At 42.0% G+C, this 15,988-nt stretch overlaps 1 protein-coding gene across 6 annotated transcripts in view; it reads left to right on the top strand.

Annotated features, from left to right (window-relative positions):
- Positions 1 to 15,988, top strand: part of mef2cb (myocyte enhancer factor 2cb) — a 68,436-nt gene that overhangs the window by 35,133 nt on the left and 17,315 nt on the right. For all 6 annotated transcript variants that reach the window (XM_068702858.1, XM_068702862.1, XM_068702861.1 and 3 more), the window contains one exon: positions 5,824 to 6,027. In XM_068702858.1, the coding sequence (XP_068558959.1) occupies positions 5,824 to 6,027 (204 nt within the window). The remainder of the gene's footprint in view (positions 1 to 5,823; positions 6,028 to 15,988) is intronic.

Here is a 15,988-nt window from a genome sequence, read left to right as displayed (position 1 = left end):
CTCAACCCACCTCTCTAATTTTCATTCTGTCTTGATAGTTGGTTTAGCTATCTCTCTGTTCTTTCCTTTGCCTGCTATTAGTATAGTATATTGTGCTCATTATGTTATGTTATCATTGTGAAAGTAAAAGTCAGTTTATTTATCAAGTTGTATATTGGCTATAAAAAATATTCCTAATTCATAAATGTGTAAAAAATCTGATTATAAAATGTATTTGTCGCACATACCGACTGTAGACTGGCCATTCATATATTGCTTTTTTCTGCTTTTAAAAAAATAACTTGCTCATATACATCTTCCTGTTTTACTACTAGAAGCTAATTCTGAGCTGTGCTTATCACAAGAAAACTTTTTGTGAAAACCTGCAGCAGAAATCACTAAAACAATTAGATGCGCAGGGACATAATTTGCCTTAAGTATACAGTGTCAGACTTAGTGCCACGACAAAAGTTTATCCACTTCAAACGAATGACAAAAAAGTTATTTTTGTCATTCCGGCACCTAACTTGGGCCTTGCAATGTAACATCCACTTTTTTTTTGTCAGTGGGCATATCCTTTTCCAGTTGTGGTTTTTCAGCATAAACAGGAGCATACAGAGAAGTGGCCTAGCCAGCCATTACAGTGCTGTCCTAAAATGTAATTACAAGTTTTGGTAAGAACAATTTAAAATGGCATGTATTTTAAGACACCTATAACTAAAATCGTCATAATTAAGACACCACTCAATCAGTTCCACAGGTCAGCTTTTAACAACTCAAAGTGGACACTTTCGATTCAGACACTGAAAGAAGAAATGTTTGGAGTCTGCTGCCTCTTGTTCCTTCTGTATAATGAGGGCGCACTAAAAAAGGATGATAAGTGGGGTTTTAGAAGAGCAGAGCATATATTAGAGGTGGGACAAAGCCTCTTTTGTCATAATGCCCCTTTTAACAGCTTCTTTGGCTGCGAAGCAGAGTTCAGGACCAGGTCTTGGGCTCCTCTTATTCCTTTTGCGTAAGTCCGTGTCTTCCTGCTTGGCCCCTGACAATGGGATAAGTGTTTGTCTCAAGACAAATCGTGCTGCTCCATAGCTGACTGACATCTATGTGTGTGTGTGCTTGCGTGTGTGTGTCCCCGCACAGCCATGTTTGGTTTGCTAACCAGCAGTTTTTGGTGCCTTTCTCTCCACTCCTCCTCTTCCTCCACCTCCTCCTCCCCCAGGGAAGCAGGCAGGAGGTGGGAAGCAGAAGCGAAGCCATTGTGAAGGGGAAGCCACTGGCCTCTTCCTGTTATGAGAGGAAATGCATACAAATGTGCTTCCTGTGCGTCCGCCCCCTCTCTTCTCCCTCCTCCTCCCTCCCCTCTTTCTCTCTCCCCTCTCACCCATGTGGCATAGAATCAGCCACTATCCCTCCTTTCTTTCTGTCCCTCTGTTTATCCTGGGCGTTTTTCTCCTTTTATGCCAGAGGAAATGTGACAAGTCAATTGTGTAGCACAGAACAGATTATTTTATTTTCATAATTTATTATTTATTGTTTATTTACCAGTGGTACCATACTTTTATTTACATTGAAACAAACATGTAGAAAGAAGAAGAAAAAAAGAACAAAGAAAGAAAAGCTAAATGATTTTGGTTTGAACTAAAATGTACAATAGTGAGGGATGTGCTCTGAAAGGAGATATGATGATAACACTTTTAGGTGTTTACAGGGGGGGTGTCTGACTGCATTTGTGTGTGCATGTGTCTAAATCTCTCTTGGGATGGGTTGGCGGAGGAGGATAGGGGTGAACGAATAAGGGTTGTGTGTCACTATGAGTCTACAGTGTATGTTCACGACGCTTATGCCTACGGGTTGACAGAGTGCTCATTATGTGCCAAATGTAATTGAGACTCATGTAGCATGTATAAAGAGGTATTCATGTATATACTAAGTAGATATGATGGGACGGAGGGGGTGTTTTTGTCTCCTTCGAAACGGATCCAAAATTTTAAAGGAAGATTTTGTACTACCACAATATTTTCCAGAGTAATCTCTTAAAAGGTTTAGCTGTTGATGTGAAGTGTCCTATTATGTCATTATTTAGTCTTTATCACAACAAATTAAAAAAATTGTCTACAAAATATTGCTGTGTGCGTGTGAAGATAGGTTTCACACCCTGGTTACCAATTTACCGTGAAAAGACACAGTTGGGTTCACACTCACACACTTACACTGGGCCCTTTTACCAGTATGTAAAGTTCCAAATGTGCTGTAACGTCGTGCTCTCCGTTATTAACACAGTGGTGTGTCTAGCAGCACCCACCGACCAAGACACAAAGATTACACCCACTCTGACATAGGGGAGGTTTACAATTTGTTTGCTTTAACAACAAGTCCAACGTAATCCAAAGGCTAAACCCCAAGCATCAGAATTATGGTGGTTCAAAAAATTCACAGATGAATTTGATATACAATTATACACAGTGATAAATAAAAATACGTACCCTGACTTAAATAATTTTAGAAAATACTGTCACATGGTAAAACTTTTAATGGTCTTCCATTTAGTGCACTGCTTACAAAATAAGTTAATTATCATAACATTTTACCATATCATGAATATAGAATATACCTTTTTCACTTACTCAGTTCTTCTGTCATAAACATGTTTCTGCTCAGAAAGGCATCCAGGGTCTTTAACTGTCAGATATATGTGCATGTTTGTAGATCCACTGTGCCATTCATAGCATGTGTTTTACCCACTCAGAGTGCAGAGCAGTCGCTCGTTGAATAAAGGTCCAGCGCACTAGTTTACAGCTGCTGTGTGGGACGAGAGCTGTTTTGACCTTGCACAGGAAAGGCCGATGGTGACAGCACCAGCTTGAATGTTGATGGGCTGAAAGGGTCACATGACGGCATCATGTGAGGCCATGAAGTCACGACAGAGTTACCTCAAGCTGTAAAATTGAATACTAATTCATAAAGATCACATAGCCACGGTACAGCACAAATAAGTGCATTTCACGTAATGTTTTGCATCAGTATTTACCATCAAGAAACTCTATTAAAACCTGCGTAGTTCTTCAAGCAAGCTTGCACTCTATATGGATGCCTGTGTATTTATGGATGTATGTGCATAGCATTAGTAATATATGTGATTTGGAAGGTAGCAGGTTGTACGTGTCAGATTGAGATGTGGGGGTGCTGTGTGATATTTATGTAGGTGTTATTGTTTGGTCAGTCAAGGCTTTTCATAATCACGCTCATTCTCTTTCTTTGGTGTTGTTAAAGTCGGTCAATATGAGAAGTATAATGAATAAGAATGCACGCAGAGTTCCCCGTTTACAGTGTGATGCTCAACATAACTTTGATTGGCTTCTGCTTTTAATCTTTTACATGTTGAAATGAGAAGCAGCGTATGAGTGTCATCCAGGTAAAACTTAAAACAAATACTGCTGTGTTTGTGTGGGTGGGGTGGGGGGGGTTGTTGTGCTGATGTTTGCATTGGGTCCAGTAATACGTGAGCGTTCCAAGCGGGCATGTGGACCTCCCCTTTGAGACTAGAAGCTCTGGACCTCTGGGACTCACACCCAGCCCACTGTGTGCGCCACGTGCCACCTTTTGAAACATTAATGGCCCCAGCAGAGTGTGTGACTGAGTGAGTGGGTGATAACGGAGCTGTGCCGGCAGCTAGCTGTGTCCTGCGTTTGCCCCGATGCCCCTTGCATCAAAATACCAGGGGAAGACAACACTCTACATGTCCTGTTCCTGAATAGTCTGCTTTGACCTTATGTCCTACCGTCCTGTCATCTTATTCACTCGCTCGTATACGATTTGTACTGTAGCTCTGCGGTTGTAAGGCTGGCAGACCCCTGTAGGGTGTGCATGTTTCAATTTTGGACCGTACAGCTCAGAGTGGGTTAGATATGACAATTAATTGTATTGTCACAAGATGCCTTTTGATCTTACGGCGTTAAGAATGTGACTTGTTTTTTTCATATTTCAGTATGACTGCGTAAATGTCAGCATGGTATTTAGAGCCCAGGGGAACGTTCTCTGCTGATATCTTCGGTGAATCACATGCGTGTTTGTGCTGAGGTACAGAACCTGACATTGCACACATCACTTTGTAATGAGTTAGAATGCCATCCGTTTCTCTGGTTTCTGCCTCTGCTGCCTGACACATAGCTCGGCGTGACATGATGACATGGAAAACTTTATCTGGTCCAGGAAGGGCTGTTCATGCAAGGTTTTACCTACTCGCGGTCGAGAGGGAGAAAGACAGGGTGGAGGTGAGGGATAGCTTGATATTGAGTTTCCCTGGTGCATCCTGGGAGATATTATTTCAGGAAATCTAAAACGATCTATCAATATCCATTCAACCCTATCTCTTCTTTCAGACCTCAGAGTAGTAAAGAGAAAATCTGAAGGGCAAGACATGATAGATTTATGCCACAAATCATGCATTACCCTGATTTACCACACACAGAGATCTCTTCTTTAAAGCCTTTCTTTGTAAAGATTTCCATAGTCTACGGTGATAGCCTTTATAACTACTTTACTGAGTGTTGGGAGGTTTTCATTCTGTGTTTTTTGGCCGACTTGAGTGTCAGAAGAGAATAGACAAACATGCAGTTAATCAACAAACTGAGATCATTAGCTACCAGCTGGGCACAGCTTTGGCAGTATTTCCTCTGGAAAAATCTTTGTCAATACAGATCTCCAATGTACGTAAATAATGCACACAGTCACAGAAGGAAATGAAATGAAAGAAAGTTCAATGCAAAAACGCAGTATTGCTCGGACAAGGAAGCTGGCAGTGGCACATTTTCTTGTTTTCCAATGCAGCCAAAGAGCTTGCACACATGGCTTGGAAAAGAAACCAGGTGCAGCTCACTGGAATTAATTCACTTTCACTGCTCTAGTTTTGATCCAAACAATAGAGGAATAGAGGCTGTTCTATTTTGACAATGTGGGCACTTGTATGTGTGTGTTATTTAAGTTACCAGTCTTTGGCCCTGCACACATACAGATACACATGCATGCACTTACAGATACCCAGAGAGAGAGAGAGAGAGAGAGAGAGAGAGAGAAAAGGCCCCATTAGAGAAGACACATTTTGTGGTTTAAGTTGAGTGTATTGTCACTATTTGAGCTCTCAATAGTTTCAAGCACAGTCAGGGAACCCATCCGTTATTTATATCAATGGCTTGTTATTCACTATGAGAGGCGGTTAATTGGGCAAAAAAACAACTGAACAATGTGTGTTAATGTCACTGAGAAAACAAATAGTATGCCTCAGCTGTTTTTTTAGATGAAAATAGTTATAGGTTTGTGTATTTATTTGTGTCAAAGCAGGAATGAGAGAGCGAGCACATTCGGGCCATGAAAAATAGATTATTTAACGTGACATATGTTGTATGATGAACCTCTGTGCGCTTTGATGTACAAGCAATAATCGTTATCTGTCTGAGACCGAGTATTTTCAGTTCCCTAAATACAAACCCAGCTTCTTTTTTTTTTCCTGGTGTAGTCAATGGACTGTTACAGTCAGGGAGCGTAGAACCGTCAGCAGACTCCACTTTCCTTTAATTCAGTTTCCCTGAGAATTACTCATTTTAGAGAGCAAAAGTTATGTCAGATTTTTATTTATTATACTCTCATTAGAGCAACTATTGAGAGAATGGGGGACGTTTTTTTCTCTAATTAAATCATGACTACATGTCAGACATGTTGATTGATTTGATTATAGGTGAATCAAATTCAGTTCAGGGACATTATGTGTGAACATAAATCTTCAATGCCTCATGGTGAATATATATATATATATATATATTTTTTTTATCTCCTTCTTTTACCCAGGTGACATTTACAAAGAGAAAGTTTGGCCTGATGAAGAAGGCGTATGAGCTGAGCGTGCTGTGTGACTGTGAGATTGCCCTGATCATCTTCAATAGCACCAACAAGCTGTTCCAGTATGCCAGCACAGACATGGACAAGGTCCTGCTTAAATACACTGAGTACAACGAGCCCCATGAGAGCAGGACCAACTCCGACATTGTGGAGGTAAGAAGATGCACACATTAATGCGCTCACACATGCACAGGAGCACACGCACACTCATGCAAACACACAGAAACACACAAGCAGACAGATGGTTACCGCATTTGTGACTCATTTAGCAACCCTTACTTCTCTCTTTTGGTCTTCACACCTAACATAGTGTAAAAAATGATTGCTCCCATAGTTTGTCGGTCTTCTACAAGGGTCCAGTCCCAATATAAATTAAAAAAAAGCTATTTTAACACTTACATTTTATTGTTAATTCCAAGAGAATATGTTTATTTAAATTGCCTCCTTGTATTGTGTGTACTTTGTAACAAAAACATGTTAGCCTATCATTGATCTGGACCTTTCAGACAGTCCCCTGTGGTGTGCAATCACCAGCCCCTGCCCTTGGTGTCTTGTCACCATTGATGTGCCTCTTAGACGAGGATGTTGATCTGACTTGCTTTGGACACATGCCGCTTGTGTGGCTCAAGGCGATGTTAAACAGCGCTGTCAGGCCAGCCAGTAGGCAGGTAGATAAAGCAGGAAATGACGCTGGCACCATCCAGGACCTTAAGCTCCCAACGTGAACCTGTCATGCAACATTCACACTGTAGCTCTGACAAAACCGGCAGGCCACACACACACAGACTTGTATGCAGTCCTGCAGGGTTTATGCCCTTCTCTTGTGCACACACATTTACACTCGCACCATGCTTGCTGATTAAGCTGTCCCACAAAGAATAAATAATATTGTTTAACTCTATGAAAATATCACATAATTCACATAACTCATGCTTGCTACATGAATTCTTTAAAGCAATGTGAGGCTTATATTGTGTTAAATATGCAACTCCAGATCAACATTTTTTTGTAGTAGGCTTTTCATGGTGACAAATAACAAATACCGATAATATATCCAACATGTACAATTCTGTCAGTTTAAAGGTCATAGAAAACCTCAACTGTGTCCTAATGTGTTTACTTGTTTGTATTGTGTATGCATGCTGAGTTTATAATGCAATAGGCACCTGATGGTAGCACAATGTTAATTTGTTAGGGTGTCTTGGTCACAATTCATGCACGAAAGTCTGCCATTCTAAATCCATTATTTAAAAAATATCGAAAGAAAAGTGAGTCCCCATTGAGACATAATGAATGTATAGTCTTAGCACACTCACACCATCAGCTATGGAGCTGGCTGTCCAGTCTATCACAGGATCAAACAGCATGGGACATGTTTTTATCTTCATTCATATGGGTGTTGCTGTGCTTGTCGCCCGCCCACGGGTGGACAGGCCCACAGGCAACAGTCTTGCTATTCCAGATGGCACTCTGCACCTGACTATAAACCTTTTGAATTCACACATTCATATCAAATGTCTTTTGCTTTGGAAAAGATTTTGTTTTACATTATTCCCATTCTATATATAATTACCTCTTCCATCTTATCATATTTGAAGGTTAAAAAACAGCATAAATGTATTGCTTTTGTTCCATTTCCATTTCCATTTGGTGCAGACAAATATGTAGTGTGTTAATGTAACCCATACATCAAGGGATACAGCACTCAACATACAACTAACCTTAATGACGAAAACAAAGAGAATGGACTGGGTGCATTATCATGAACAGTACTTAGAACACAAATAAATCCACGAGAGACAGCGTAACAGCTTATTCTTTTTAGCAATGCAGGATGTGCTCTTATTCCCTTCCTGTAATTCATATTATTGAGCCTTTTTTGAATTGTTAATGTGGATGAGGCTACATCTTTGTATGCTTAGATTCCTTTATAAACTATGAAATCAGTTTTGTCTTAGTTGCAATATGATGTGCAATTCTAAAACATTAAATAATTAGTAACGCTGTTTTCATCTACACTGTGTAATCAAAGCTTTGCATCTTATTAGCAATCCATATGAATTGCCACAGTTTGTGCAAAATGAATCGTATCCAAGTATATCAGAAGGGATACAAAATAACTGTCTGTGCATTGTATCATTTACATTAACCTATCTAGCATCCACTCTGCCTGTAAGGACTGATATCTTTTATGCAGCAAGCCCTTCAGCCACTGTATAGTCAGTGCATTACCCTGCCCTAGCTGAACCCATGAAGAGAGTTGTCACATGTTTCAGCAAGTGCCTGTGACGAGAGCTCCCCGCTTTGAAACTCTCTCTTTAACAGTGTCTCCATTAGAGAGCAGAGGATGGCTAACGTGTAAACAGCCGTGTCAGGGGAAGACGCTAAAGAGCCTAGTGGGGGCGAGTGCCGTGGAGCACTACCTACACTGTGATCCCTGGAGGACTCTGAGCAACTCACAGCGGCAGAAATCGATCTGAAGAGGCCTTCATCCTCAGCTGCGGCGTGCTAACGGGATTGGCCACAGGGCTGACACTAGCACGTTTAGCATGGGTGGGAGGAGGGTGTGCACAGAGGGAGGCTGAGTGAGGGAAACGGTGGGGCCGGGGGTTGGATCTCTCCCGCCGAGCCTTGTGTGTCGCTGCTAGGCTACGTCACAGGTGCATAATGGTGGGTAGGCTTTTGAGTTTGGGGGGGGGAGACAGGAGCGAAGCGGACTTCCTGTTGAGATGGTAGGATGATGAGGAGGAGTTCAAGAACATGGGGGGGGGGGGGGGGGGGGTTAGAGGTGTAGATGAAATCTAAGTCTCCCCCATAGAGAAAAAACACTTAGATATGAGTTAGATATCTGATATGTAACACATTTAATTTCAAATTTGTAGGAAGCTCTTGTCTTTAGAAGTATACAAACTGCATGCATCTCTCTCCCTCTGTTGCTGCTGTGCCTGAAGGTGTAGTGGGAGGAGAGGCAGAGGTAGGGGAGCGGAGCTCAGAGTGTGGGCGGATGGCATAGAGGCCTGCTACATTAGCAATAAAGCTCTATGTAATTAGCATGTCTTTGGTTGATAATTAGCGTTGTTGAGAGAGTGGCACTGAGAGCGGTGCACAGCCTCTCTAGCTACAGCATGTTTACAAGAGGCTGGAGGGCTTTTTTCTATCCCTCCCTCGCTCACTCTTTTTCTTCTCTTTCATTGAACATACATAATCTCTAAGATGTTTCTTTGTATTAGGCTGAATCTATGGATGGGTCAATGGGTGTATGTAAGACACCGAAATAGGAGGTTGAAAAAAGAGAGAGAGAGAGAGAGAGAGAGAGAGAGAGAGAGAGAGAGAGAGAGAGAGAGAGAGAGAGAGAGAGAGGAGTGGTAAAGAAGGTCTTGATGACTCACTTGAAAACAGTCTCAGCTGGGAATGACACTTCCACAAATATCCGTGAAAGCAAAAGACCAAGAAACTAAAGCTAACCCTCTTTGAAGCACAAGTGGTAAAACAAAAGAAGCATTGCTAATCCAAATGGCTACAAGTATTGTCACATTTACAATTTATGACCCCTTAGAAACCTATAATAATTACATAAAACAGTGGAAATCTGAAACAAACTGAGGACATGTTTTTTTTTTTAAATGCGTAATTTCATTGCAAGCCACACATGTCATGCAGGATACAGTGGTATCTAAACTCGCAGAGTGTCCCCCTTAGAGACTATAATAAAACATGTACTATGCGCTGTTATCAGCTGTTACATAAACAAGTGGGGAGGTCCTCTTAATTAATGCTAATTGTTCAAAGAGACATGCAAGCTCATCAAGGCTCTGGTAGCTTGATGAAAGCAAACACAGAGACGGATCTTCCCATCATTGGATGTCCGAGCAGGGTCCAAATGTGTCATCTTGGCCAGTCTACAGTACACTCTGAGTCTGGCTCCAGATAAAACAGTCAAACACACAGATAGATTTCCCATACTCGTTGTCTGCCAGGCTGGTTTCCTGGACATGCGAACGGCATTAGAGGAGAAATGGTAAGCCGTGTTGGGAAATGACAAGAGAAAAGATCCGTCCCTTCTTTTTCCTCTCTTTTTTTATACCTGCTTAAGAACAATCACTTCCGTCTCTTATTGGTGATTTATTATGCCGGTATGGGGGTTGTTTAATGCGTTAGCAAATGAAAGAGTCCTTTCTTTCCCCTCCCGATGATTGCAGATCAAGCCCAAATCTAAGCAGCGCTGGCTGGCTTGTGCTGTGATTGAACGGCCCCAAATCCAACTACACACTTGGGCTGTGCCAAATCCCTGTTCCACAATGTGTTTGTTTACCCCTCTGTTGAAACAAAGAACACAGGTTTGTGAACCAACTAAAGCGTTAGTGAGGGAACTATGCCCCCTGAATGCCTGGATATACCTGAGGGCTATAATGCTTTAATATTTGTGTGTACTCTATTTGCATATACAATATAAGATATTGTGCTTATATGCACACCCACAAAGTGTAATTGGCCTGTGTACGTGTGTGCTCACAGTGACTGCACTGCATGGGTGTATGCATGTGTACATACACGGTGACAATTGGCTCGAACCCTGCAGAGCTGTTGGCATTGTGATGACCTCAGCCAGCACAGCACACTCTGATGCCATTGGCTCAAGTATCACATGGAATGGCACATGCCTCTTGGTACTGAGCTGACCTGCCTACCTGCCAGAGGAAAGGCCGTTGGCCAATCCCATTTCCAGCAGATTAACCTAATCTGAAAGTTCAGCTCACCCTGTAATCTTAAACAGCAGCAGCAGGGACCTGCCTCGCCACCTATGCTCAACTAATTTCTCTCCCTTCTTTCCTCCTGCTCTCTCCCTCTGTCCTCACCTAGGAGGAACTATTGAATGAGAGGGGGAAGGGGAGGGACAGAGGGATGGATGAGTGCGAGAAGGGAAAGAGGGAGGGAAAGAGGGATGGTGGGAGGAAGGCTGGTAATTATTTCCAAAGGTCATTCTGTTAATGACTACCCGCTTGGCTAATGAGATTCAGCAAAGCTCCCTCACCATGTTTCACCCTGCGTATGTTTCACCCGTGTGCCGAGATGTGTGAGAAGCACAGGTGTGATTTCAGCCCAGTGACAGTCCACTGGAGGGAGGGAGGGAGGAAGAGGAAAGGAAGAGGGGGTGGGGTGTTGGCGTGGAAATGAAGAAACATAAAGAGAAAGTAAATCAAGCAGGGACTGTATGCCTGGAAGATGGCAAAAAGAAAACGAGTAATGTAGCATATACACACCAGTTCACTGCATGCCTTGCACAATTAGCAATACAACATGATTTCCCACACACTTTAAACACTACAGAGACTAATTTGACGGATTTCACTGTCATTTACCTAAAAAATTCTTGTCTTTATTGATTCAAACATCTTTTTCTCTGCTTTCTCATAATATTCTCGCAAATCATCAGGCCATGTGATCTCCCTCTGAAGTGCCAGTGTGCTCATGTTCTCATGCCTCGCTCTTGTGAAAATATTTTCCAGCATGTGTGCTATTCTATGTGCTTATTTGGTTTCTAAACAGCATGGAGAACATTAGCCTTAAGGAGTTTTCCGTGTTGATCAGTCCACTGAATGACTTCTTCTCATGGCTCTCAAACACTGTATAATTACACTGGCTTGAATGCCTTCACTAATTTACCCTGTGCGACTTTGACATGTGTCAGCATCCAAGAGAAATAAGGGAGTCATATCATATCTCCTGTCTTACAGTTGTCCACAGTAATTTTGTGTGGAGTCATTTTGAGGATTTAAGGATAGGGTACATGTGGTGCGACATGGGGTGGAGGTAAGGGGTGGGGTTGTCTCCGAGATCACAGTGCCTCAGTGTTTACTAGTGACGGAGAGATCGGCAACATGGCTTGTTTTTCCTGGTGCGCTGAGGATTAAGGTCTGAAGCTTCTTTGACTGACTAAGTAAATTAACCTTATGACATTGGAAAGCTAACAGTATCACAGTTTGTTAAAACAAAGACCCCGATGACAGTTTGTGTACAACCCACCGCACTTCTTCTTAAAAAAAAAATGCTTAGTTAGTATATGCCAGGGTTGAAAATCACAGGTTGAAGAAAAGGCGAGAGAAATTCTTTAACTATTAATAACTTTTCACACACCGCTACCGTCAGATCATACTTTATATTTACAGTGTTAATAATCATGGTAAAATTGGCTCTGGAAGTCTTTCCCAGGGTTACAAAAAAATAAAAAATAAATAAATAAACAAGCTACCACATATTTTGAATATATGTGAAACACTTTTTTTCGTTGTTCAAAGTGTGGCGAATATCACAAACAGAGGCATGCCTTTGACCTCCTCCTCTTTACCCATTTATACCTGTCGATGTCCTCTTTGGTTTGGACGTGAAGCTTTTAGATTGACAATTGTTCATTCTAATGCATAGAAAAGGGTGGTGAGACAAAAAATACAAAGTAAAAAAAAGAAAAAGAGTCCATGCTTAGACTCTATTTCCTTCACACTTGAAACCTAGTTCGTTAGATGGTCAAAATAAAGCGCCACCCCCGAACAACCACAACCATCACTCTCTTATTTGATGTACTCTTTTTAAATGCCTCAAAAGTGGTACTGGTCTAAAAATAGTGTGTGGTGAAGCTAAAAATAGTTGCCTAGCTGGCGGTCCTTGCTGGGAGAGGGTAGAAGAATAGGCATGGAATCACTCTCTCTCTCTTTCACTCCCCCCTCGTTGTGTTTGAAAAAGGGTGGGTGGGGGTTGTTTTTGAAACAGAGGAGTGAGTAAGCGAAGTGTCTGAGTATTCATTCAGCCTCCGTCTCTCTTTCTGAGGACCGACCATGAAGAGTTGCCCTCGGCGGCCACATGCATAAGGCCATTGATCTGAGACCCTGTTGTGCCTATAAACATTTGATCCCTCGTATAAAGAAGTCTATTATTCAATTCACTTGTTTTTCTACCCCCACAGTTTACCAAACAGAGGCTTCCTGTCTGGTTGTTTTTAAAAAACTTTATTTATTACAGAAAAAATACATTGTTGGAAAGTTACATTATCTGTGTCAATAGAATAAAGTGCATTTTAATCAGCCGGCCTGCCTGTGATACCAGTAAAAAACCCTGAGAGGGGGTCAACCTCACACAACCAAGTCAGTCTCCTCACACAGCTGAACATTGCCTGTCATAAGTTTTAGGCTGGCACACTACAACACATCTGTCTGCGGCGCCAGCCTCAGACATAAAGCGAGCAAGTTTACTGAGTTCCTATTTTATAGACTATATGCCTCTTCCACTTCTTAAGAGTGGCTAAAAGCAAGATGACAGATAATGCATATGATCTACAGGCTCAGCATTTTATTCCACATCAGACGCCCACTGCACAGAAAAGCAGAACCTCAGACAAGAAACTAAGTAGCACTTGGATCTCTGTCAGAGGTGTTTTTTAAGTTCAATATACTGAAGCGGAAGTCTGAGGTACGCACACAACAACAAAAAGAGGTTTTAAAAATAGACTGTTTGAAATGTGCCAATATGTGGTCCCTGTGGTGTGGAGCGGTGAAAAAGGCAGGCCACTTCTGAGGCCACGCTGCCAAAAGGCAAGGCTTTTCCATTACGCAGCCCAAAACAATTCACGCCAGCCATTAAGATGAAATGATGCCTTGTTCTTTGAAACTATTTGTGGAAAATTCGGAATAATGAAGATCTATTTTTATAGATGGCATTCCCTGCCCTGCCTAGAGCTCCCCCCCTGGCCTCAGCCCCTCCTCTGCCATGATTACTGCTTTGGACAGGGTGTGGAAACTCACGGTCACAGTATAGAGGTCAACCGACTGGTCATTGTTACTCGAGGCCTCCCTCAGGCTCGCTTTTCCTGCTGTGGCACTACACGATAAGAGACAGAGAGACAAAAGACGATAAGTGACGATTGGTGGGGGGACAAAGAAGGAATAGAGGGTCGCTTGAGTTTGACCCAAACAGAGCTGGAATCATTTAGCTGAAGCTGTTAAACTATAACTATCTTATGGTGATTTAAAGTATGTAATTGAAGGCTTTATTGACAATGCCACGGTCACATAGTGACGTGTGAATAACTGAAATAAAATGCTCATATTAAGCAAGAATGATGTTTTCCAGATGCAGTTTAGCCTTAGCAAATTGATTTTCATGTTGAATCAGAAATACATATAGACACATTCTCATTTCTCTCATTTGAATAGAGACAAATTATGCAACTGGAGCGTAGACGGGATGGAAGATGGGTAGTTTGAGGGTGCAGAGATAAGTGCCCTCTTTATCCAGTTTCACTGAGCTGGCATTGTGTCTCATAATGTCTATCTGGGTAATTATACAGTGTAGTGACTAGTGTGAATGACCACTTTGTTCCCAAGGCCGGGATGCTGCTGTCGCAAACAGTGTTGGATTCTGACATGTGCTTAGTGTTTGTCTATTCCATATGGGAAACACTGCACCATCTGGTATTGTGCTATGTACTGGCTAGCTAAGACTGTCTGTCTGTAAGTGGGCTCTCGTCTGCAGCGGGCTCTTAATGGTGATTTTAGCACATGCAACCATCGCAATGCCACAGTTTGGAGATTTGTGAAGGAACCTTGTTGCGCACAGTACCCTTTCTGTCTTACTCACTTACTCTTAACACTCCTCTTAAATTTGTGCTCTACTTCTCACTCCCTTTTTAATGGTTAGTCAACCTAGTAATCCCTAGACAGCTAGTCATTACATACACAGTTAGCCAGCGTTATTACTGAACACACGACCACTTTGCCAAGGATGATGGATCCCAGGCGCCAGCCTTTGATTCCTGATTATAGTGTAGCAGGGCACCAGGAGTAAGGGGCTTCAAAGCCACCAAGTCATTGATGCATAGTTTTTCAAACGTCGCCTCAACCAGTGAATAGGGATGCACAGATGATGACTGAAAAAAAAGCAGGCAGAGACAGGCTGTGATTTGGGGGTCTCATTCCTCAGATTGGTAACCTACAAAATCAACTGCCCCCCCCAAATGGTCGCTCACACACATACACACACTCACACACACACCGTGTAGCCATCATCCATGGGCATGCCCCTCGACATGGTCCTGGCATGTTCAAACCACGCTTCATGAAACTGTGGCCTTCTTGCCTTTGGTCTGCCATCTGCTTCCAATAAGCTAAGCCAGCCTGATCCCTCTGATGTTCCCTCCACTATGAAAAGCAGAGAGAAAGAAAGAGTGAGCGAGAGAGACAGAGAGAGTGAGGGCGAGAGACAAAAATGAGAGCAAGTGAGAATGAGCCAGACAGTTAGAAAAAGAAATAGAAATAAAGAGAATAAGAGCACATCTCAAACATACTATTACCCGATCTGTGATGCCAGAAAGGACATCCCGAGTGCACTTATTGTGCAGTGGTGCTGGGGGGTCCTAATCCACAGCAGGTCCACTTCATGACCACCTCCATCTTGTTATTTGTGATGGGAAGGGACAACGTTTATCCCCACTGCCTCACCCTTACTGACACTGAGCCACTTTGCTCTTTACCAATCTGTTCTGACAAAATTTACTTTGCTCCCTGGTTTTCCAAACTTTTCCCCCACATTTTCCCCCTAAAACAGTCATGATCTAAATTGTGGGTTTGTAGGTTAGTGTAAAGGCCAGTCAAAGGACAAGTACTGTAGATTTATTTGTGGTTACACCTACTGTAACCCATTCAGACATTTATACATTGTGTGATTTTAAAAAGCCTATTTAAATATTGTAGCCCAAACTTTAGATGACATTTTCTTGAAGATTATTTGGGAGCCCTTTTAATTTCCATTAATTAGTAATAATATAATAAGTAATTCAACTCAACCTACACCAATGCTCACATATTCTGAAGACAGGTCTGTATAAATTGCATACTGTCATGTTTTCAAGGAGTGTCTCTGATAGTCAGAGTGACTCATTTTAACATTGTGACAAACAGAGGCTGAGACCCTGCTAGGCAAAGCTGTTTATTCCCTGTACAATTTTATTGTATTTTAACAGCACATCAAATATGATTATCCATAAGTGGCACAGTTAATAGTGCTTTCATATTGTGCTCATCTGTCAGCAACTTGTTTTCCATCGCCTGCTGAAATATACTGCAAA

Source organism: Cebidichthys violaceus, unplaced genomic scaffold (assembly GCF_023349555.1).
Source record: "Cebidichthys violaceus isolate CVI_PGR_0920_01 unplaced genomic scaffold, fCebVio1.0.p SCAF_9, whole genome shotgun sequence".
Taxonomy (NCBI): Eukaryota; Metazoa; Chordata; class Actinopteri; order Perciformes; family Stichaeidae; genus Cebidichthys; species Cebidichthys violaceus.
Note: the sequence above shows the minus strand (reverse complement) of the source record. Positions and strands in the feature narration are given on the sequence as shown.